Source organism: Melanotaenia boesemani, chromosome 20 (assembly GCF_017639745.1).
Source record: "Melanotaenia boesemani isolate fMelBoe1 chromosome 20, fMelBoe1.pri, whole genome shotgun sequence".
Lineage (NCBI taxonomy): Eukaryota > Metazoa > Chordata > Actinopteri > Atheriniformes > Melanotaeniidae > Melanotaenia > Melanotaenia boesemani.
The window spans coordinates 9,162,395-9,188,462 of record NC_055701.1 but is presented as its reverse complement, the minus strand read 5'-3'; the positions used below and the strand labels follow the sequence as shown (position 1 = coordinate 9,188,462).

At 37.2% G+C, this 26,068-nt stretch overlaps 1 protein-coding gene across 3 annotated transcripts in view; it reads left to right on the top strand.

The window, feature by feature from the left end:
- Positions 1-26,068, top strand: part of ralgapa2 (Ral GTPase activating protein catalytic subunit alpha 2) — a 95,579-nt gene that overhangs the window by 5,389 nt on the left and 64,122 nt on the right. For all 3 annotated transcript variants that reach the window (XM_041971485.1, XM_041971483.1, XM_041971484.1), the window contains exons 2-10: positions 12,134-12,244; positions 12,645-12,694; positions 18,570-18,627; positions 20,018-20,061; positions 22,421-22,601; positions 22,772-22,887; positions 24,313-24,451; positions 24,955-25,163; positions 25,803-26,048. In XM_041971485.1, the coding sequence (XP_041827419.1) occupies positions 12,134-12,244; positions 12,645-12,694; positions 18,570-18,627; positions 20,018-20,061; positions 22,421-22,601; positions 22,772-22,887; positions 24,313-24,451; positions 24,955-25,163; positions 25,803-26,048 (1,154 nt within the window). The remainder of the gene's footprint in view (positions 1-12,133; positions 12,245-12,644; positions 12,695-18,569; positions 18,628-20,017; positions 20,062-22,420; positions 22,602-22,771; positions 22,888-24,312; positions 24,452-24,954; positions 25,164-25,802; positions 26,049-26,068) is intronic.

Here is a 26,068-nt window from a genome sequence, read left to right as displayed (position 1 = left end):
CTCTTAACAGCTTTTATTCTAAAATAAAATAAAAATAATGAAGGTTTGACATCAAAACTGAAAAGATGTAAAGAAGTTCAAGTTAAAGTAAAGATTTAATAAAGAATTTTATAAACTTTTTTTTAATATTATGGTGGTATTTCTTTTCTAGCTTGTCAAGACTTGCCTAGAGCCTAAGGGAACTCAGTTAGGGTAGTATTACTTTTCATCCTTATAACTGTGTTTCTGACTCGCTTTTTTTTTTTTTTTGGGCAAAGTGGCATTTATTATCCAGATCTCTTAAGCCGTCATTTCCCAGCACCATTCTGCAGCTGAGAAACCGCACTCTATGACTTTTGCCTCTGGGATGTTGCATCATGTTACAGCTGAGTTTGGCTTCATGTACCATGTCACACACTAGCAACTGGCTATCAACACACTAGTCGTTTTGAATGCGCTCTGTAGTTAATTCTTCAAGGAAACACGAAAAGAAATTATTGGAGGAAGAGGAGTAAAGAAAGTAAGAAAGGGACAGAGCAAGTGATAAGACGAGTCAACATCACACTGACTTTTACTTGCTGGAAACAGCTGAGAGTACAGGTATGGGATACAAGATGGATGCAGAATTAGCTGTCATTAGGGGGTATTTCACTGGGGAAATCTGCCAAAGCTCAGTAGAGCTTCTTTAAGATTGCAGTTTAATTTATATTTCCAAAATTGTTTCATGCCATCTGAATAAGTTGACCAACATATAACATGATTAGACAGTTATGTTAAAGGGAGCTGGTCTCTTTCCTAGCCTTAAGAAGTTTAGATTGAAAGGGAAATATGACTATATTTTAAAATAGATTACATTTATGAGACTTAAGAGACTTTTACAATAAATATGATCTTTGTATTGGATATGTTGTAGGGGATTTGTTTCTGGATGCTAACAGAACAATTATTGGACACAATAACCTAAAACTGTGCAAACCTTTTATTATAAAATGTGTATACAGATGGGTGAAGTGTTTTCTTTCTGTATGCCATAATAACTTTATAACATATATATTACAAGCAATGTACTGCTTTTTTTCCCATGTTTAATTTTATTTTTAATAATCCATTGAAGGTACTGCTTAGTGAGCTAGTCAGAAAAGGTGGAGACAGGTGTGAAGAATAAGATAGCAAATTAGCTCTACCATAAGGATTAGCTTCTCTCCACCCGTGTTCCCATGTTAATGTGTATGGCATCCAAACTGGTGGCATTGTTAAGATAAGCATTTAGCAGCACAAAGAAGTCCTGTGCCACAATCCCTCACTCATTAGAATAGCAAATTTAGCCATGGAAGAGCATAGAATTTAGCAAAGTCACCAGCTACTGGTGCTGGATCACCCCACCTTACAGTGCCTACAAGGCTTTTACTGACATTTATAAGTGTTTTAATACCAGAGCATGACTGATCAATAACATGACTTCAAAGTTAGCAGATTTTGCATGAACACATTATGAATAGTTGAATCGAATAATTGACTTATGTTTCAAGTTTTCATCACATAAATACTTAAATCTATTTTCTTCTGTTTTTCCTTGTGCCATTTGTCAGGGCGTTTCATAGCAAAATAGTCCTAGGTAATATTAAGGGTATATTATATTTCTATGCCAGAATTTTTGTCTTCCTGACCTCATTTTTCTGTTTTCAAATTACTGTCATCATCTGTTTTACAACTTCTTTAAATCCCAAATCACAAATATTACATAAATCATGTGGTATTGAATGAATGGCTCATTTCTTGTTGCTTCTTGGCAAGCTGGTTGAGGCTGAGATAGCAAAACACTACTGTCCTGTGCTCTGCTTTGGATGATGTCTCTGTGATGATTGTACAGTGAAAAACCAGTTTCTCTACTTCCACTGTTTACCTTTCCTGCTCTTATAATATCCAAACCTAAAGCAAGAGTTGTGGTTTACTGTAGCAACACATGTTGTCAAGGTTTGATCTCAAAGTGGATTTACATTTTATGTTGCCTATTTGCATGCTTAAGCTCTGACTAATCTTTAGAGAATCTAAAACAAAGAAAAATAAACACTTAGCTGTGGCTTATTGTATTGAAGGTTGCTACTCAGAGGTGTCAAGGGCAAATTTTAGCTGGCGAGTAAAGAGTAAAAAGAAATTAAGAAAATTATTGACTCCAACACAGGAAGAAAATACATATCCATTTACCCTGCAGTGTATTCTGGCTTGTCATGCTTTGCTTTGCTGAATGGGAACAAGAGAACAAGGAAGCCATTGCTATGCTTGCTTAATTTTGGATCCATCTTTAATTAAAAGGAAACTTATGCTGCCCCTATGTTGGTATAGGTGGAAATTTCCCTCTACCTTAAGAGGTAGAGGAAAGCTGCCACATTTTAAGTGTTCAGCTGCTGAGATAAGCCACTCTTTTAAGTGTGGACTCAAACTGGGAAGAGGTCAGGTTTGCCTGCTCTGTCATGACTGTTTCACACTGTGCTTTGCATAGTCTCATAGAGCCCAATCTGTTACACAGCCAGTCAGTGAGGCATACATGCAGGGTCTGGCACAGACGCATTATAATGAAATTACAAGCAGCAAGTGATGTGAAAAGCCAATTTAATAATGATTACATGTTTGTGGGTTTGTAAAAATAATTTTTAATTTACACTGAATCCTGAATCATAGATTATTAGAAGATTTTGACAACACTACTGCATCTATCTGGAGCATTAAGCTTCGTGTTTAGAGGTTTTTCTAGTTTGGTATAATTTCGTTTTTAATCACTATATGATGGATTGATCTATAAAATATATATAAATCTGTTTTTTTGTTTTGTTTTTTGTTTATATATATATATATATATATATATATATATATATATGTGTGTGTGTGTGTGTGTGTGTGTGTGTGTGTAGGTCATATTATGCGAGTATAACTTGCTTTGCTCTGTAGTTTTAGCCTGACAGCATGTTAATAATTATTTTTAAAAACATTGCCCATCCCCCAACCTGAGACATCATTGGCTCTAATTTGTTTACCTGGCCTCTGGGGTCAACAGCCAATGTTCACATAAAACCAGCAGATATTTGGATAACAGAGACCTGAATAGAAAATTTAAGGACAGATCTGTTTTAATCAAAGCTAAATCTTTATTTATACTTTTACAGAAGATTGCTGCTGAGGCAAGTGGAGAGCTACTATACTGGGAATAGACTAGAACATGACTATAGCTATATACACATTGCTAAATACCATATTCTGACACGTACATGTATATATTCTGACCAAAATCTAATTGCAAACTGTACTAACTTTATAATTGATCTTTTTGGTAGCCTGTAGAAAAATATTCTTTACTTTAAGATACATATTCTGTTTATGAAACAAAAAAATGTAATAGGCCTTTCCCCAGAAGATACCATCACACTACCACTCCACAGAGCGCTGACTCATCTGGAAAATCAGAAGAGCTATGTGAGGATGCTCTTTGTGGACTTCAGCTCAGCGGTTAATGTGATCATCCTGGATATACTCGTCACTAAACTGCTTAATCTCCAGATTCCAGCTCACACCTGTACCTGGATCAAATGCTTTCTCACCAACCGCCCTCAGTCAGTCAGACTTGGCCCTGACCTCTCCTCCACACTTAAACTCAGCACTGGTAGCCCCCAGGGTTGTGTGCTGAGCCCGCTACTATATTCCCTGTACACATATGACATATGCAGTTCATCCCATCCAACTAATTCCAAATTTTGTTGATGATACCACTGTGGCTACTACCCATTTAAACTGTTTCTTCCTTTAGCTTCCTGGGTGCATACATCTCTGCAGAATTCTCCTGGTCTAAATACATCATGGCCTTAGTGAAGAAGACTCAGCAGTGGCTCTTTGTCCTGAGGAAAAACAGCTTGGACAAGAAGCTGCAGATGGCCTTCTATCACTCCTCAGTGGAGAGTGTCACAACATACTCGATAGGGGTGTGGTACTCAGGCACCACAGTTAAGGCCAGAAAGAGTGTACAGAAGAATCATAGACATGACCCAAAAAATCACTGGGTGCCCCCCCCCACCCTCGCTGGATGCTACATCCAGTTCCCGTTGCCTCAGCAGAGTCAGATCCATCACTGGTGACCCTTCACATCCCTCACACCACCTGTTTAACCTGTTGCTGTCTGGACGGTGTTTCAGGTCAATCAGAGCTCTCACTTCCAGACTCAAAAACAGTTTCTTTCGCTGTGTAATACGGACTGTAAATAAACATTAATCACAAAGCAGCTATTTCCCCCCTTTAGGCAATAAAAATGCTTACTTTTTACTACGTGATCTTATTCAAGCACCTGATCTGTTTGCTGTTGCCATTTAGGCCCCTCAGATGCCTTAAACAGTTATTTATTTGTGATTGTGTAAATTGCTAATTTTTGTATTTATTATTTTTGGAATTTTAAAAAATTTTCTTCCTTCTTAATGACCTTTTTTTAATGTGTTTTCAGAAGACTACTATTGTTGGTAGACCACTGCAATTTCATTGTAGTTTTACAATTACAATAATTCTATTCTATTCTATTCTATTCTATTGTATAACTGTGCTGTTTCTTATCATTGTATAAACTTGTATGGTTAAAATTATATCCATAAGTTAGCTATGAAACTTCAACCAGGAAATTTTAATTGACGGTTGTCACATTATTTATTTATTTTTTTTTAGATTTAGACATCTTTTTACTGCAAAACTGACAAGTCAATTTCTCCGAGTTTCTGGATTCTGCCTTTTGATTTGTCTTGCAACAAGATTGAATCATCTCTGATGCTTTATTATTTGTTCTTGCAACTTAAAGGGGGATTTAAAGTGATATTTTCAATTGGTTGCTTTCTTACCAGTGGACAGAGGAGTTTTAGGTTTTGGGACGCTGCTGTTCAGGAGAAGGAAAATGTTGCCAGTTATGCATAGCACAAGCCTGTAGCCTGAAAGCTGTAATGCATAAACCCACACTTGGAAGAATTATAAATGCTGATAGAGAGAGCCAAGTCAGTTGGTTGTAATATACTCCCCTAGTAAACTCACCTCAAGTGAGTGCTAACATATATTTGACATCTTCAGTTCTTTTAATTTCATTTGACCTTTATTTGTATTACACAAATTCAAAACAGTCACATGAAGATCCTTTAAAAGACACAATCCAGTTTAGTCTCAACCCTTGTCCAGTTCAGGGGGTTCAGTGTCTCTAACCATAACCCTAGTCCAGTAAAAACAAATCCATCATTTAATGCATTGCATGATTTGTTGAATTTCTGATAGCTGTGTTTGCATAAGCCATTTCATAAAAGAATAATTACCAGTTAAGAAGACTTCAGACTTGCACTGCTTGAAGTACAGTTATTAGGGGCTCTTCTGTGCTATCAAGGCCTCAACTGGACATCATACTGACTGCTGCTTATTGCATCATGTGACAGTCGCCTTAGTCAGCAGGAATTTTATGATTAACCTTGTTTCACCACAGTCAGTTATCAACCTTGCATGAGTCTCAAAGCAGTTCTGCTGATATCTTTTTTATGTCACTATTTTACTCTTTAGAAGCACTTGTGTGGAATTTCAGGACTTATAACATCAAATTATGTTTTTTCATCTGTGTTATAACATTTGGTGAAGTGAGGGCAGTTCTGAGAAGTTAGTCAATTTGTGATTAAGTTTATCATCTCCCACATGTTTAGCAGATATTTTGAGAAATTATTCATTCAAAACACTGTTCTTATCAGATTACATGAAGGATAACCTGAAGTCTGCATCATTGTTCATGCCATCTGCTATGTAATGAAGCTTGGTGCTGCCACCAAGCAAGCAGGCAGTAACAACATACAGAAGGCAAAAAAATTATGCTGTACCTAGTTTGCAGCATGTTTAACATTAACTGCAATAATTATTACACGACTTCCCAGAACCACAGAACTTTATTTAAATGTTTTGTTTAAACTTTGTTTTTCATCGTGGGACCAACTTAACAAAGCAATCTAATGTAGTTTTAAAAAGTATGTTATTAACTGAAAAGTTTAATCAATAAAAAGGTTGGAGTACTGGTGACAGTGCTGATCTAAATCCAAATGTGTCTTGTCAGCATACAAATCTTCTATTAGATTTCTTTAAGTGTTTCCAGGATGCTCTCAGAGTCCAATAAAGTAGATTTCTTTATCTTATGCTACTTGAACTCATAATGAGCTACATACCATTAGCCAGAGACACTTCCCTCTAAATACTTTTTCTAAAATGCCCTGGAGGCAACTTGTTGCCCTTTTACATAATCTTGGACCAAAGTGGAAATTATTTTTTTGCTTTCAAAGAACTATTTGTTTTTAGTCTTTGTCTTCTGTATTTAGGTAACCATTCAGGAAGAGAAGTACCATCAATGGTGCATCTGTCAGCTTCCACAAGAGCTGCTACACCATATCTTTTGGGGCTCTTAAAGAGACCTCTGTGTTTTTCTGAGCATACAGCCAAAGAAACGCATCAGTGTTTTCTTTGTCATCTCCTTTCTGGCAAGAATAAAGTGCACCTGCAGTGTTTGATAGCCCAGAGCTAATGCAAATGAGTCTGTCTGATCAAAGGCTTGATTAGACTGGTTTTGTGTGTGACATGGCATGTTAATGATTCAGCTTGAAGTGGCTTTAAAAATATATATTGGATGTTACCTAGAGAGTTAAATATGATTTGGCACAACCCTTGAACATTCATTGTGAGTTCTTTTTTATGCGTTGTGTGCTGATTAAGTTTGAACAGGGGGCCATGGGCAGAGCAGCCTGACGATAGTGTAAATGTACCAGAGGCTTGAGCTGACTGGATGACCTTAACCTACTTGGCTAACAAGCACAGTAGGCATACTGCTGTGAGCACTCACTTACTGGGCAAACTGAGTTAAAAATCAATTCAATACAATTGCCAAAGGCACATTAATTATTCAGCTAAAGCTCGAAATTATTTAGCCTTACTTCCAGGATGGATTGTGTTGTTGTTTTTTTTCCCAGATTACCTCAGTGAAGTTGTTCTGAGCCAAACGAATGACTTAGTTATTTAGTGTAGTGTGTCAATTCAGCTCTCCTTTCTTTTTTATTGTCCTTGTAAGTCATTGTGAAACAATGGAAACATCAGTGATGTGATTTAGATGGTGTCAGTAACCCCAAAATTAAAAATACTCTTTGTACAGCCTGACATTGGAAAACTCTGTGATAATAGTTGATTATTTTTAATCCATTATATGTAAAAGGCAGTTAACTGATAGCATTTGCTCTCAGAACATTTGAAACAACACCGTAATTATCTGCCCTCCAAGATGAACGTCAGCTTTGGTTGCACATTATTATTTTCCAGCTGGTTTTCTGATGTGGGGGTGGAACAACTGCCCTTCCCTGGCAGTTAACAGGAAATATATCACAATGGAAAACTGTGTCATCCAACCCAAACCTGCCACAGCTGCCGTTTTGGGCATTTATGCTACTATTGAAGATTATAGGTCTTTGAATCATTAAGTTATCACTGTCAACATTATCCCAAAGATTATTTGAATAGTAACAATAAGCTGACTTAATCAATACCTAACATGATGGTACATTTTTACTGTCTCCAGCAACTGAGACACATTCAATGATTTTCTTATCAGGAAGACGATTCTGGTGCTGAGCGAGGCTCTCACTAAATCTGTTTAAACTTTTTTCAAAAAACAAACAAAACAAAAAAAAAGCACTTGTATTTTTCATAACTTGAACTTCACAAAAAGTGTTAAATCCTTGACTCAGTGTAGATTTCAACCATGGCTTTACACTTGACATCAAATAAGGTGCTTCTGCAGAAACGGGGCCTCATAGTTTAGTCTTCAGTTTTTCTGATTTAGTTAATTTGTGCTCTCTTCTGTTCTAGGATAGTGGAATTTGACATTGTGCTCTGCTTTTGTTACTTGTGTGAAGCCCCTCTGCCCCTTTTAATCGTATCACCTTACTTGGATACTTGCATTAGGTGTTCCATCGTTTTCCTCGTCATTATTTGGTGCGATACCACAACTGGTTTTCCTTCTTTTTTTCACAGTACTTAAGCCAAATGAACATGAATAATACTACTGCGCTGTTTTGAGGAACCCTGCAGCTTTCTTCTCACTCAAACAGCACAAAAGAGATAAGGTTACTCCTTAGTGTGAGTTTAATTAAACCCTTGCAAATAAGCTTACACTTTTAGAAAAGTAGTATTTTCAGATGATCTCATTCAGTGCTGGAATCATCTGAAAATAGTGCTCTTGACATACTTTATTAATTTAAATGATAATATGAAAGATTATTGATAAAATTTTGACTCTGTGATGAGTTTGGTGCTATACCTTGTTTCATTAGTTGAACAAATGGTAAACCTTGGACATGAGCATTGGCTTTCTGTCTGATTGTCAAAAGTATATCTGAAGGAAGCTGTGAGGAACATCAGTACAAATGTGACCTTGACTGAATGTGGTTGCTTTTTAACAGATTGAACCCTTAAATGTTGAAAATCTAATGAATCAAAATGACTTTTAAAGAGGTGTTAATTTAGCTGAGGACTCTAAGGAAAAGAAAGACAACTATCAGCGTTTTCAGTCATCAGTGTTAAGGTCCTCCAATCATAACAGCACTCTGTAATCTAGCTCTCTACAACTACTTTTTACACAAGCCTTTCTGTATTTGAGACTTTGCAGATGAAGAGGTGTCATTTATAGGACACAGTTATTTTGTGTGGTGCAAAGGATATATTGTCATCCCCAGGATCCCCCCGGGCCCAGAAAACAGGTTCTGTCTCTTTCTGTCCACATGCTGTTACCTGAGAAGTCAGTGAAAGCCACTGACTGCAGAACCTCTTTGGATATGTGCTCACAATACTGACAAACACTGCATAACTCCTTCCTTTCAGCCAAAGAAATTCCAAGGCCCAAATCAGAGAGGATAGATAGATAAAGCCACATCTCATATTGCAGATCATCACTCCCAAAATAGCCTAAATTAACTGAGCTCATCCTAAAGAACTCCTATTATTTGCCTTTAATGGTTTTGTTATAGCTACAAGTATAGACAGTACTTCTGTTTCCATAATGTAGTACTGTCTGATTCTTTGGTAGAATTGTTCTCTTGCTTGTGGTGCTTGAAAGCTGATGGTATAGAACTCAAATATGTGGAAAGTATCATCTGTGAAAAAAGATATTATTTTTTATGCAGGTTCCCTTACAAAAACCACCCCAGAAGAATAGATTATTCCAATAATCATGTTTAAGTAATCTGGTTAAAAATTAAAATTTCACTCATCCTTCTGCTATAACTGGCAAATACTTTAATTGCATTCATTTTAGATAAATGTGACCATGATTGCATAACTGTCATAATAGTGTCCATTCACATGTTTACAACTGACATTTTTTAATAGAGATGACTGACAGCTAGAGTTTATACCCCTTCTTTTTTATCATCAAACTACACACTTGTCCTCTAGCGTAAACAATGTTATATCTGTCATGTGCAGTTTTTGGTTGGAAAGCCACGGGGTAAACAGATTTTTTTTATATTAATGTATTTATTTTTATACATGGTTGTGGTGGTACATTCTTAACTCTACTCAGGATCTGAGTCCCTCAGCTGCATTTGATATCAGAAGCTGATCAGTAACCAAGAGAAACAGTCAAGCCATTTTTCATGTCTGTCACATGGGTTTCTCCACCAACCCTTTCAGTGAGTGGCATCAGATCCTGAGTCTATTCATTCTGGTGGAAATGTGAACTTGTGCACAGACTGACCAGTTTTCTCACTGCATCTCATTTTACATGATCTGTGATTTTTTTTCTCCGACTGGCAAAAAAAAAACAATTGCTTAAGGCCAATCTGTGTCTCAGCAGTTCCCTTAAAATAATACCTGGTAACACATAGCAAAGGAAAATATATGACTCAAATGTTACATAGATACTGTATTTGTAATTGTCTGTATTTACTTTTAGCCACTTTTACAGATTACAATGTTACCATGCACAGCCAAAGTTTCATCCATCCATGCAACACTCCAGACATAAATGCTGGGAAGTCTATTCCATTTCATACCATTTGCATAGCTTTTGATCATATGATCATTGATTTTATGGGGAAGAAACACCATGACCACAGCTGAACAGATGTAGGCAGCATATGGGACAAAATACATAAAGTTACTGAAGTTAAAATCAAACCAGCTTGTAGTGTTAGTGCAATTAAAGCTTGTCAGCTAACAACTAGCCTCTGCACCATGTTTCGGGTATGAGGTATTTTGATGCATACTTGAACTTCTTCTCTCCTGTGACCTGATGAAGTAGAACTCTATCTGTTTCTGGACTTCCTGATTCACAAATAAAGCCCTTGGTTTTCCTCTCCTACTTGATCATCATGCATAGTTGGGTAATGTGGCACAATGTGCCTTCCTCTTTGCAGCAGGAGAACTTGTGAGTAAGTGTGACGGTGCTTACCTCTATAAACAGACGCAAAGTGAAGCAGAGGTGGAGGGGTTGGGTAGGACTCATTTACTTATCTATCTATCCATTCTTTTCTATTAAATGGGGCAAAGTAGTTAGACTAGCATCTATGACAGTTTTTCTGCGTTTAGTCAGTGCTGGTGTTGAGATGTATTAAATGAATTGTTTTTGTCTTTGACAGGTTAAGTTTAAGTACTGATCTCTTCATTGTTTATTTTCACACAGACTAGAAATTAGAAAAAAAAATCATTTTAAGTACTTAAAATTAACTGGTTGTCTTGTATTTATTTTTACAGCAAAGTACATAAAATAGTACTTTATGGTCTTAAATGTATCAAACTCTGCATCGTTGAGGCAACTTTTTTATGAAGTCATGTTTATTGTTTAGACCTGTGATCTAAAAAGAAAATAGACCAAACTGCTTCTCATCACTTTTACCTTGTTAGGAAATTACTATCTTGAATGCTTCTTTTTATTGTTATGTTGACCAAAAACTTTTTTTAGTTGGTAGTTATTGGTTACATTTTTCTGTGACTTACATTTTTCTTGACTTAAAATAACTGTTATTTTAAATAAGCCAAAGTGTTGCCACACTATAAAAAATAGAAAGTCTTATTTTTATTGTACTAGGTCATGAAACTATTCAGGTTTGAGCTGCATCATTTTGTGAGTAACACTAAGCACACTAATTGACAGCGACTGGCTGTTTGTTTGTAAAGTATGCACTGATATGTTGTTGAAGTCATTGGCAAGTTAGGTCTGCTCTGAGGTATTGAGTATATACTTTTTTCTGTCAGCTACATTGTAAACTGATATAACATCATGGAGCTTTGCAAAATTTTCCTTCATCAAGGTTAAACAGTAAATGCAGTCCTGCCTTGACTTTATTTTCCCATCTTGTGTCCTCATTATCCCTGCTCTAATGCCAGTGCAAAGATAAGTGGTATTGCTCTTTGTCACAGAGTTCACCATTCCAGCACTCCCCAGGAGCTGGACAGTTTCTGGGAGTCTTCCAGTTTGCCATATGTTAGAGCAAGAATGAAAACAGAAGGTGAACCTTAATTACTGCTATTTTGCCAGAACTCCTCCTGGCCTATATTTATTCAGAACAGGCCCAACCCTAGCTGTGTAATTAAGCCAGCTAGCATTTCTTATCTTTAGGAATTGCATTCAGCAGCGTATTGATCCAAAGAACCCCAGCTATCTTTTATCTTTTGCCTCACAAAGCCTTTCAGATGCCATAATAGAAAAATATCAACTGTTCTGGTGTGGATGAACTGAAAACTCTGTGGCTGAAAAATTGAGGACATTTCCCCCCAGTTATCATATAAAACATTTTATTCCATGTCTGCATATTGTCAAACAGTTCTGCAAATATTTAGCCCTGAAATTAACTATTAATTGTAAAATTTAGTGAAGCCTTACTGTAATTTGGTGCTGAAGTTGTGTTTTGTGTTTCTTTGGAAGTATGTATCTATTGTGTTTAAGAAATTTGATCTCCACCTTCAGTGATAGTTTAGTTTTTTTTTTATTGTTGTTTTTGGGATATTTTAGTTCATAACTGGTTTTGCACATATTTTATTTAATTTTATTTAAAGTTAATTTCCTAATTCTTATGTTTATGTAATAAAACCTATTTCTATTGATTATTACAACTTCATTTTTCCACAGATATCATTGACAAATGTGAACTGAAGGCATTCTTTGAGAGCAACTGCTCCCAGATTTATTTTATCTTCTATGAAAATCTCATTACACTGGAAAGCAACTTAAAACAAAAAGGTGAGTACAAACTTAAATTCTTACCACTCTTTCTAAAATATGCACATTCACTTGTTGACCCCCGCCTTCAGTGATAGTTTAGTAATTAACTGTATTCCTGCTGTCTAATATTCACGCTACTATAAAGGCAATTTTCTGTCTGCCCCAAATTCACATAAATGAGCATAAAAACTGCCATAGACAATCAATTTCTGGTTATTTCCTGTATATCCCTGAGTACAAAGAGTGCCATCATTTTTGAGTAGAGGATTCATTCCCATTGGGAGGATGCCCTTACAGTAACACAAATTCTGTGATTTATGAAATGGCCCATATTATTGTTGCATTATTCATAAGGCTGACACTGAATAGCTTCAGGTTGTGTTTGAAAAGTACTAAACATACTTTCTTTGTGTTTCAGGGATCAAATCTCAAAGGGAGGAGCTGGACTCTATCCTCTTTATTTTTGAAGTGAGTTGGCTTGTCATGTTTGTGCTGAAGCCTCTGATTAACTGATAGCTCAACTCATAGTTGTCAAGTTGCTATACTGCAGCTCAATTATTTCTCTGGATTTGTCTGGCTTTTTAGCCTATGTCTTGTTTTGCAAACCCAGGTGTGTATGCAAATCTAAGAGGGTATGTCCTATGTGTGTTGTGTGTGCAAGATGTTGGGTCTACAGGTTAAAGTCTTCTCTTTGTTTTCCCACCTGACTGCAAAGGTGGCTCAAGTTTCCAATACAAACAATCAGCTCTCCGGTTGCATTTGCTATGAGGCCGGTTTGTCAGGGTGGCAGCAGATCAAAATAGGAGCTTGTCTGGTTATTCTTTTCTTCTAGTTTTTAGACTTTTTTTCTTTATTGTTAGACTTGTTGCCATGCCCTCCTTTTTCTTTTTAGATCTTAAATTAGTTACTAATGAAAGTGAAATTTTTCAGTAATCAGTATAGGTAATAACCAAAATAAACCCCCTAACTTTCTAGATCTCCATCCACATTTCTGCTTGTGGATGAGAGAGCAAACCTTTTCTATCTCCACACCTCCAGCCATCTGACCTGTAAATAAATCCTGGATTCATTCCTCCTCCATATTTATGGAGTCATCTTTTCAGAAAGATCTAATATTGAAAGCAGCTTAACCCTCATTTGTCCCCTTTTAGCCCCTGCCTGTGACGACGTGTGCTTTTACCCGTGCACTGAGTAGATAAGCTTGCTTTGAGTGGTGTGTACAGGACAGATACAGAGTTACTTTGATCCCTGAGCTCTGGTGCACTGTTTGAACTTTTTCTTTGTGCCATATTAAATTAGGCATGTTGGATCATATGTGTTCATGAATTTGATATCAATGGTTGCGTTTGTTCTGTCAAATATCCACCACTAATATGTATCAGGTTATGCCAGAGGTTATGTAACACAGGAAGATGGTAGATGCTGTAAAGTATGACCTAAAATTGATGTTTTGATATAAGTAAATTGTGGAGCTCATGATTTTTTTATTTGCTTGGGCAACATGCACAGTTATATTTGGCTTTGGTCACACGAATCAAGGCATAAGCCCTCACGTCCATTGTCCAGCTCACGTCAGGCCACTGTATAGAGTGGCCTATAAATGGATTAATGTCTCTGACAAAAGCCATTTGGCAGCAGTGCTTTGTGACACACTTTAACGCTTTGTGACAGTTTAAGAAGAATAACACCACTCAACATTCCCTCCTCCCACTTTTCTTTGTCAGAAATTCCCTGGAAAGCCTCAGTTATGTCTTTATCTGATCAGGCAGATGAGAAACCCAGCCATAGGTGCTCCCCATCAGCTGAGTCACCCCTTTGCATTGAAATCTGTCTGCCATACACAAAACATGTGTTTGCAATGAACTGACTATGTGGGATTACTTTTCCAGTTAAAATGAGGTATGTGACCCCTTTTTTCTGTGGATTGCTGGAGAGAAGGGGTGGGATTTGTTTTTGTTTTTTTTTATCTCCATTGCTGGTTACCCTGATATCTTGATGGGGTAATCTTTTGTCCTTCTCCATAAGCACTATAGAACACTCCACCCCCACCCTACCATCAACCATCACCGATCCCTTCCAGGATTTCTTTGTCTGCTGCCACAGAAGCATCCAGCATGGCAGCTGTTGATGCTGCACCACAACTGACAGATAAGAGACCTGAATATTGTGAGAATTCAACGAGACTGTTGTAGATACAGCATGGACTACGCCCTTCTCAATTCTTCCTGCACCTTATCTTTATATATATATATATATATATATATATATATATATATATATATATATATATATATATATATGTGTGTGTGTGTGTATACATATTCATATATGTATGTGAGAGAGAGATATTGATATATCTATATATCTCTATAGATAGATAAGTATATATGTTATTTTTGGGGGTCTTAGCATCAGTTTTAATTTTACTGCTACTGTAGAACAAAAACTGTAGAAATTTAGCACTTTCATTTTACTGCTGCAATGATTTGTTAAAATAATTTATAACGTCGGTTTTTTACACAGAAGTCATATATTGTATGTGTGTTTGTGGCCTCAATTAATAGACAAAATAATTACAATTGCAATCATTTATTAATCAAGAGATTCCTTAATAGTTCTCTCATTTATCAAATATATAGATATCTTCTGTATTGTTTTTTATAAGTCAAAGAATTAAGGGAGAGTGAAGCGATTTGATGGTGTAATTGCTTAGCTAAACAATTCTCACAAATGTTTAGTGGTTTAAATATTTACACTGTTTTGTTTTCGACACATAGCAGGTATATTTGAAGATATATTTGTTTCATAATTGCTCTTTGTAGCACTTCTTGTTACATTTCAGTCATTAGGTTTTATATTGCTGTATAAATTTTGAGTTGAGTAATGGTACAAGTTGTCCTATCGATTAGTATCAGAGCTATCCGTTGATCGTGGATTCATTCCTGTCTCCTTTTAGAGAACTTTTCTATGTTGTATCGGATTCAAGACACATATTATCCTGTGTTGGTTCTTGCTGCTGAACAGTTTCAGCCCAGAGAGGTTTAAGTACGAAACGAGAGGTGCTGAAACGTTTTCGTACATCAACACTGATAACATGGCAAATGTGACACAACTTTTAGTTTTTTAAAGACTGTTTTAGCTGTCAGGGTACCAGATTGATTTGCTCAGGCCTCAAGGGACATCAGCTTTATGCCCCTGCGTGACTTCAGATGTCCTCTTAGTGTGTGGGAGTGGTTTGATTTTGGTGCCACTGAGATTGTGGGACAGGTCAAGAGACAGCATCGGAACCAGCAAAACTAAAGAGGAAAGTCTGTGCATATCCCCTCTTTCTCCAGGATATGGCCTTAGCATGACCTTGTGTCTGTCATCCGGTCCTGACTCAGCACTCTGAATTTCCCCGGTCATCCTCTCTATAAATCCCCCCAATCTAGAATGAAGGAATTTACTTGCTGATCCCACTAGTTTAGTATATAAAGCAGAAGAATCTTTCACAAAACTTCAGCATACATGGTATTTTAGTTCTGTATGCTTTTGACCTCAACAGTTTTAATTTGGTTTAAACACCAAAATGTCCAAAGCAACACAGTTGTTTTTGGTAAAACTCAATCCACAAATGCACAATATTTTACATATCAAAAATAATACACAAGTTGGTAATGCTAACTTTACACTTATGTGCTGGTAAACCACTGTGGAAGAATTGGCAAAGTATAACAATAATGTTATGATTGCACCATCCACACCTTTAATGGGGGGAATACTAGAAATATAACATTTCTGTTCAGTTATTCCAGCTGTTTGTATAAAGTTGAATAGAAATGGTTATCTCTGTTATTTGTTATGCACAGTGGTGGCTGTTATCCCCATGAACCGCAATCAGATCACAATCTAATAATTACGACAGACCCAAGGCCTTGTGTGTAAATGGTCATAAATTGTATAATAAGGCAAATAATAAGTGTATTTCTTTCATGCAACAAGAACTTTAAGTTCTGCTTGGTGTTATACAAAATATTCTTTTTGATCAAAATCACAAACCAGGATAATGGAAGTTCTTGAGCTCTGCTACACATTTTATAAATACAGATATTTTTTTTATCAGTGAGAGAGTATTGTTTTGTCAACTTTTGGTGGATTCATATATGTTGAAAAAAGAAAAAGAAAAAAGAAAGTCATGTAAAGATGCTCCTGAAAGAATCATGCTGCAGCTCAGCTTTCACAGCTGGGGTATGGAGTGTGATTTCATTCTGCTGCTGCCACCCACTGGCCTTAGAGGAGAATGAAAGCAGCTTTATAATGCTGCTTATTCTTCATAGCATTTTATTAGGCAACTGTTATTTAAGAGTCACAGTATTTGACTTCGTGGTATATCTTCAACTAATCTATTGTTTTAATTTAGCTTGAAACAAATAGAATCTTTTTTCTCATTGTATTTCAGGTGCCTTCCATTTATATCCTACCCAGTTTGCTTGTTTTCCTATCTAAATTTGCCTGTAGTTTTAATGTACATGAGTAATTTTGCTTTACGTTGGTAGGTTTATGTACTTTCTCTGGTGTTTTTGTAACTTTGAGTTTCCATTGTCCTTAGAGTAATCATCTCCATGTCATCAAAATCCTTAACACTGTGTAAATGACAGAAATTTGTCATTGCATGTCTACTGCTGCCATCGAAAAGCCCTTGTAGACCACCTCTGGGAGAAGTATATTCTGTGTCATGTTCATGCTCTGCCACTGGAAACCTAAGTGCGGATCATGTAAATGTGTTAAGGCTGCAGTTGTACCACAATAATGCCCCTATCTTTATGCTGGAGTATGGCTGCAGATTAGAGTAACTCCTCCAACCTCCAGCCCAACAGACTTTGCATTCGCTTCATATCAGGCAGTAAATTCCTTTTTGTTGCAGCCTCCATTCCCTCTCCACAGGGAGTTTTTCTGAGTTAGCTTCTCCATCTCATTCCCACTCTCCTTTCTTGGTGCTTTGTGAGAAGAAAAGACAATGTTATTGTGTCTATACGCACAGACACACATAAACGTAGACACAGGCAAAGGCTTATGGAAGCTACCCTGCTGTGTTACTGCCTAGCATTATGCCTCTACTGGTCCAAGGAGACAGAGTGAAGTAGGCCAGTCCAATGCCTGTACGGAGATGTAATAATCCCTTGAGGGATCAATACCAAGATATAGCCACATGCCTGTTCTCGCATAATATTACGTCTGTGGATCAGAGAGAAGTTGAACAGCCCAGATCGTCATCTTATGCCCCCTTAAAGTGATGTGTGGCTTACAATGTCACTTGTAATGATGGGGACATAGTCTCAGAGGACAAGAAGGAAAAGTTAAAGGTGGAGGATGATGAGGGAGACAAAGTTGTTGACAAACTGAGACTCTTAAAACATGAAATGATATCTGGACCACCAGAGCTCTAAAGAAAGCAGGCCAAAGAAGAAGGAAAAGTAAGACCAGTTTAATCATATGAACATTTAATGCAAGCAAACTAACATATACTTATAATTTGGCCATTTTTAAGATTCTAAAAGTTCTGTTCTTATTTTATATAAAAATGTTCATTTCTTTCAAACTGTGCCTCCACAGATATATAATAGATAATATAGTCTTTTTGTTCCTTATAGGTCTAGCTCTGTATCCTTCTCTTTCTTGTGTTTCTCACTCTCCAGGGCAGATGAGCTTTTTATTATGCCAACCAGCATTGGTTGTCTGGTCAAGTGGGCAAAGCTGCATACGTAAAGCAGTAAAAGACAGGCTTGACCTCTACATTGCAATCATGAAGTCGTATTGGGTCAGTGATTAGGCTTTGATGAGAAGTGAGCCATTGGGGGATCAGTTGCTAACAGTGAGCTGACTATTAACTAGCCAGGCGTGCACATATGCACACGTGTTAACCTTCAGCCCTTTTTTTTTCCTTTCTTTTCTTTTTCAACCTCTTCAGAAGGACCTAGTTAACCAGTCACTGTGTTCAAGCATAATGATAGGCTACTGAAAGATTAGAGTGCACTAATTGAGTTATAAAGCAGTTACTGCTGAGGTGATGAGTGCTGTCCTGTGTCACAGAGCTTTGCGGACGTTAGGCAAAGTGGAGGTAAAGAGCAAGGACACTGCATTTAAAATAACGTAATGCTTTGGTCAAATGTCCCCCTCACCGAAGGAAAGTCAGATGTTATTAACTCTTTCTCTTTTTTATTTGGAGAACAAATAAAGAAATAGGAAAATACCCGTAGCCACTGGGACTTCATCCATTGCTTGTTAGACTTCCCTTTTAACACTTATGCTGTTTTCTTTGTGAAATCCCTTCATAAATCTAACCCTAACTTTTATTTTTCATCAGAAAATTCTACAGCTTCTGCCAGAGAAAATCTACAACAGATGGCAGTTTCACAGTATAGGTATGTACTTTATATAAAATACATTGCACTACCATGATGATTACAAACTGCACTTTCTCCGTCACACTTGTTATATACTGTTTGTCTCACTTCTTCAAGCCTTTGTAACCTCGGGGACACTTTTAAGGACAAAAAGAATGTCATCACAGCCATGCCTAAGCCTTCCATAATGAAGAGAAAATAATTAGTCTTAGAAGGGAATGTAAATTGGAAATGCAAATGAGCACTTCATTTGAAATGCAAATAAGTAATTGAATTATACTTGCATAATTTTGGTCCAGCACAAAAAAGTAAAACTGCAGCAAGAAGCAATAACCCCAATTATAGCTGCTGTTTGTCAGCAGCTGAACAGTTCAGGTCTAGATCACCCTTCCAGATTTGGCCGTTCCTGCAGGCTTATAATTTTAAATATCAAGATTCATCTCTGGGTGAATGCCCCAGGCAAATTCTCCATTTTTGTCATTTTTTTTAAAGCTGCCTTGCAGCCCCCCTCCTTCACTCGCATAGACATTTCTTTTCCACTATTCAGTTCATGTGTCACTGGTCAAGATGCAGTGCTGTTTATATATTGGAGCAAAGATAACTTTCTTTTTTTTCTCTATTACTGAAAGAATTTTGGTGCTTAGTGACAGATTCCTTGCGGTGGCTGGAATGACATTAATGACTTGGTGTTTTTTTTCCCTTTTCATGCTGAGGATTGCAAGGTCACAGACATTACACACACCCCATTAAGATCCATTTGTCCCCAAACTCAGAAGCATGAAAGGATTCCTTTATCCTTTTGTGCATCCAGCATTCAGATGGAATCACCAGACAAGCACATTCATGAATTCACATCAGTTTTGCTGCGCTTGTAAAATGAATTCTTTTGCTACCAGTTAGATATCTTAGCCACATCACCCAGTGAAGGACCTCCTCGATCAAGGCATGAACACACCTGTAGAGTAGCTTGCCTTTTACTGCAACTTAACCAAGCTTTTAACCCTAATCCTATTGTTTGAATCACAACTAGGACCAGTTAAAATGTCTAAATGTCCTCATAAGAACAGTGATACCTACAGTCTGTCAGTAGGGTGTCCTCACTCACACAAACCTCTTCTGGCCTGCAATCAGAGCAGTGTCTCATCTGATTACAGTGGAACCAGATTGCCTTCATGAATACATGCTGTCGCCAACTCGTGTTAATTTTCATCAGGAAAATGTGAAGCCTTGCCACTTCTCCCACTAGTTTGTCAAGATGACCCATCAAGGTCAATTTGTCACAGTGAAGATGACACTTTGCGCTCGCTTTTGTCTTTGCTTTGTTGTGTGGTAGCGTGTTGTCGAATATTTGGTTTGCAGATGGCAGATGTTGCTCACTGTTTTTGTTATTTTTTTGTCTTTCTTCCAGGTTCTATTCTCAAAAAGCTTCTACACACTGGAAATTCTTTCAAAGTAAGTGTTTTGTTGCTCTAAAACCCTGTTGTGAATTCCAGTGTGCAGAATCATGCAAAGCACATATTTTTTTAGAGCTGTCAAATGATTAATCACAGCTTACAAATTAATTAATCATGATTAATCACCATTTGCCACTATGCCTGAAATTAGCCTGTTTTTACTGCAGTGTATCAACAGAACAAACAAGCCAATGCTCACTTGTGTTTTTCTTCACATTTTTACATTAGATGATCACTTTAGTTGTGATAATCAGTTCAACATTACATAAAATGAAAACCTTATAACTAGAGGTGGGCGATTAATCGATAAAATCGATAAATTGAATTTTCCATTTCAGGCGATTTATTTAGATGAAAATCAGGATTTTTTTCCATAGTTAGTTAGCAGCAGACTTAGCCCTCCCTCCACACCAGAACTGTGTCTGACAGATTTTCAGTGAAGTGACCTTTTACTCACGCCTGGGATTTAGCTGTGCATATAACTTCAGTGAGAAATGCTGCTCTCTATGAGATGCAGAAGTCAACTTTAGCCCACAAACTCTCGCTAAGAGACAACCTTCATCAGGGGAATTATTCCTGCAGTGGATCCTGTATGATAAGGATCCAGATGGAAAGAGATCATGGATGCAATTGTGTTGCATATTTCAATGTAAGATATGAAGTTGTTTATATGGTGGAAAAGTTATGACATTATATGCTTCAGTTTTGCCGGCATTCATTTAAATAAATAAATGTTTTTAATAACTTTATTTATGTTTTGTAAAAGAAAAGAAAAAAAATCGATTAAAATCAGATTTGGTTATAAAAAATCTGAGATTTTATTTTTAGGCCATGTCGCCCAGCCCTACTTATAATACATATATACAGTATCTCACAGAAGTGAGTACACCCCTCACATTTTTGCAAATATTTTAAAAACATCTTTTCATGCGACAACACTCTAGAAATTAAACTTTTACATACAGAATATCAAACTATAGAAACTAAACTTTGATATTCTGTATGTCAAGTTTAATTTTTATAGTGTTGTCCAATGAAAAGATATACTAAAATATTTGCAAAAATGTGAAGAGTGTACTCACTTCTGTGAGATACTGTTTATTCATTGTGCCAGCCTTTTCCTGACCAGTACCCTTGTCTGGCCCCCCATCAAATCTTTTCTAGGCGTGCCCCTGCATATGTGAAGTATAAATCCTTTCTACCACCCGTCAACTACTTCGTTAGAGAAGCGTCCTGCTTTGATTTGTATTTTAGAGCCTGTTCATAATTTCTCGCACCACATTCATGGCCTATAAATGATCAGACCTGTGTCTCCAACAGCTGCACAGCACCAATGATTTAGAAAAGACGTCTCTTTGCTTCCTTTGCTGTTTAACTCCCACTTGATTTCTGACCTGAGTTATCTTTATATATGTGTGTATGGCTGTCTGATGACTAGTAGATTTTACAGCTGTTTCACCAGCAAACCTCATTCATTCTTCAGCTTCACGTGGTAGTTGCATGAGTCTGATTGACATGAGGCTGATAGATGTAGTTTAGTACTTTAGCTATTGCATCCAAAAACAATACTTTTGGGTAAATATGGTAAATGGTTTGTATTTATATAGCCCTTTACTGTACCTGGAATGATATCCAAAGAGCTTTACATTAGACATCACATTCATCCATTCACGCACAGTGATGGCGGAAGCTGCCATGCAAGGCGCTAACCACAACCCATTAGGAGTAATTTGGGATTTGGTGTCTTGCTCAGGGACACCTCGACATGAGCTCGACAGGCCAAGGATCGAACTGGCAACCCTCAGGCTACAAGACGACCGCTCTACCCACTGATCCATGCCAAATATGTGCCGGTGTGAGCCGTGAACCACTAGTTTCCAACTTAAACTGAAAGATAAACAAACGCAAGAGAGAGATGGTACTAGCTACTGAAAAGCCGACCAGCTGATCACCGACAGCTGTCATGATTCACAACAGGAGAGGGAGGGGGGAGAGGAGGCCGCCGTGATGCGCTGTACAGCTGCATAAACCACCGGAACCGAACGTTTTTTTGTTTTTTTAAATGCAGGAAAACTGCTGTTGTTGAACCATCTCACCAGGAAAAGTGTGGATATTAAAACATCCTTATCCCTCTTCACCGGTGTGACACCCTCAAATCCATGCATAGATTGAGCCAGCTCACCTTTAGAAATCTCCATGTCTCACCGTCATAAATGATGGAGGCGGCACAAGCGTTAAATGCATGAAAAAATTTTAGTTACCGCTGTTAAAGCATTATTTTTGACAGCCTTCTTTTTTTTTCACTAATTAGATAGTTAAATTCGATTTTTCTACTAATAACCCCATCTCCTGTCTAGATACGCTGTGAGGGGATCCGTCTCTTCTTGCTGTGGCTTCAGGCTCTAAGAGACAACTGCGCTGAGGAGCAGTTCCTTATCTTTGCTTGTCTAGTGCCAGGATTCCCTGCTGTTCCCTCCTCAAGAGGACCCTGCACTCTCGACACCATTATTTACAATCCCTTCTCCAACCTCCCTGATGGTGAGACAAGGCACTTACATAAGGGTACACATGCATCCATACAATGGTCACATTTATGATAACATACCACAATGAAATTGCATTACACATAGTAATGCAAGTTCTTTTTTTTTTTATTTATTTATGTATTAATTTATGTATTTATTTATTTTATTTATTAATTTGAGCAGCCAAGGTGGTGCCTGAGGAGATTACCCCACTGGTTCCAGCTGTAGTGGGAGAAAAGTCTGCAGATGACCCAACCTGTTACATCCTTGAAACACTGCTCAAGTACATGGTCATCCAGGTAATGCCAACTTATGTCGGTGAATCATTCCAGTACAGTTTGGCATTTAAAGCGTTGGTTTTATCATCACTTAATCTCAAATTAGGACTGAGGACTTTAGCTATTTTAAAAGATGCACTGCGGCCCTCGTATTTTCTGACCTTTTCCGTACAGGTTTTGATGAGTGTGTAAGTGTTTGCAGCATTAATTCTGAGCTTATGTTGGAGTTTGTCCAGGCAGTTCTTCTTCTGGATAATTTAAAGCTAGCTTTTGTGCATTCTAACTTGTTTCATAACTCTTTTTGCTGGCTTTTATGTTACCTTCTACTCATTCATAGATGATTTGGATATGTTTAAATGCATACCTTTCAGGGTTTTTGTTATGGAGATAAACATTCTCATTGTTGTGTGTAGGTATAGAGCCTCATCTGCCACAAGCAAAACTTTCTGGTATAAACAAAACACAGCAACTTCCACAGCACACTTTTTACATCATGATCTGCCTCCTGTGCGTTTTACTCAGATAGCAATCTAGAAAGTTCTAATCATAAGAGCATGTGAGTACAGGAAACTGCTGATAAAATCCACTGTTCAAATATTTTTTGCGGGTTTGTATGCAAAAACAGCTGCTGTTAGCCTGAGTTGGTCTTACAACACATTGTGTTCTGTCATACTGTGATTTACCAGAGATAGATGAGATTTGTGAGTCATGAATAGTAACATTTATTCCTCTGTTGCATGCGTCTACATAGGCAAGAAGAAAATATTTTTTCCTCCTGTTTGAAGCCATTTTTGTGGTAGTATTTAAAAAAAAACTCATTTTATGGTAATATATAACCTTTGGCAGCAGTGGTATACTTGGTAAAAAAAAAAGACCAGGTTGGTTGTTAATAAGATGTGTGATTTTTAGTCTTGATCCCTTCAAACTGCATGTCGGCACGTCTAAACATATAGTTGCTTCTGATGTGTCCAGCAGTGTATTAATGAAACGTGTAATCTATGGCTTTTTTTTTGTTTTGTTTTTGTTCCAGGAAAAAATACCTTACGATGTTATATGAAAGCTGTTGATTTCCAATACAGAAAATATTTTAAAGTGTATTTTGTCTTTTTATTCTTCAAGTGTGTGTCAAAATAATTAAATCTGAATAAATCCTTATGATGTTATGCCAATTACTGATTGGCATAACATAATTTTTTTGTTAGCTGATGTGTTTAGGTTTTTAATTATTAATATTTTGTGTAACATCAGGATTAAGAACTAGCCTGTTATTAGCTGTTAAAAATGTTGCGAGCCTTACCCAAAACATTTTTTACGCACATACTGATCTTATCTAATCTTTGAGCTATTGTGTCGTAGCCAGTAAACTGTCGCCGTCTGACTGATGCTGGAACCAAGTCCCTCTCTTGTTTTTTGACCTTGTCTACCTTTGTGCTGTCTCTCTGCCAGGCATCCAGTTTGGAATGGAAGAACAAAGAGAATCAGGACTCCGGCTTCAGGTTTCTCTTCAGTCTGTTCAAGAAGTACTACCTTCCACATCTATTTCCCTCCTTTACTAAACTCACAAACCTCTACAAGCCTTTATTAGGTAAGCTCATTCACAGAAAATATATAGTTCTGTTTTTGCTTAAGTCTTGTCAAAGCAAATATTTTTTAATGCAAAGGTACATCCAATATACACGAACTCTGAGTTAGTGTACAAAATAAATACTTTCTTTCTATCGCAAGTAACGCTTAAGGCCACACAAGAACATTATGACAGGTTTATTAAAATGATCAAAGCTTCTAAGTAAATTTTGTAATCCCAATTTAATCTGTTACTTTGATAATGCTTTAATGTTAATCTTTGGGTTTATTTGAAAACACTAACGATATAACGTCAGAACAATATAGCTAATTAATTACATAAATGGGGGAATAAGTAAACTATTTTCTACCTTTTTTTGTTCCTCAGGCTTGACTGAATATTTTAATTTATTTGGGGAATAAAACGTAAAGCTAATATCTGAGATCTCCTTCTCTTTTTCTCCTGCTCTTTTCTGAATTTTTTCACCCCTCTTTCTTTGTCCGCTACCTCGCTTATACAATCAGACCTCCCCCATCACAGACCAAAACCCTTGTATGTGCCAGTGACGCGGAACAATGAGAGCACCTTCTGCACTAGAGACCAGTACCTGGCACCCAGAGTGGCCTTCATCACCTGGCTGGTCACCTTCTTCCTGGAGAAGAAGTATGTCAGCAGTGCTGCTGTGGCGCAGAGCGCCAAGAACGGCACTGAGGTCATTCCCAAACTCATCCAGGTGAACATGACAGCACGGTTGTTGGTTTTTCACTCACACAAAGGATAGAGAACTGTTGTAATTTGCTTTCCTGTTTTTCCCAGTAATAAACCTAGTGTTCTTGTTTCATAGTACAGACAATGTTTTTATTTTATTAATTTATTTATGTATAATTGTTAATCTGTTCATCCCATTTTTATCAGTGTTGGCATGTTAAGTAATATAGTGCATTAAATAATGGAAAACATTTGTGAACTACAGCCAACAAATTATCTTAAAATTTAACAAGCACACTTTTAAACAGAATCTGTGTGTACACTGTTAGTTGCAGCTTGTCTGCATAGATTTTTGTTTATTGTTCCTAATAAAGTGGCTGCTAAGGTATAGTGTTAGAGTTTCATTGTGGGGAGACGTTTTACAGTAATTAGTTAATGTACATATTAAAAAGGAATGAGAACAACATACACAGTCAAAATTCTTGTGATTATGCAAATATTATAATAAATCTGATGAATTATTCAGACGCTTATTTCCTATTTTAAACTGTGACAGACATGGAAATTAGACTCTAGTGGCCGGTTATTTAACTGTGAGGAAGCTCCCTCTGTCGTGTACATAGGCGCTCATTTTCTTGACTAACTCTGTCTCTTTGATGGCCAGACTGTCACTGCAGGCAGTAGCAGCCAGGAGAAGGAGAAAGATAAGACGTCTGATGGGGATACAAACGGGCCAGCTGGGGAACCTGAAAAGAACCACTCCAATAGCAGCACACTGTCTGATCGACGGCCCAGTGATTCCAGTTTGTGTAGCGTTGAAGAGGAGCATCGATATGTCTACGACATGGTGCACTCCATTCTGCTGTCAACCAGGGACAACGTTAATTTTGTCAATGAGGTCTTCCACCAGGTACAGTCGGGGCACAAAGC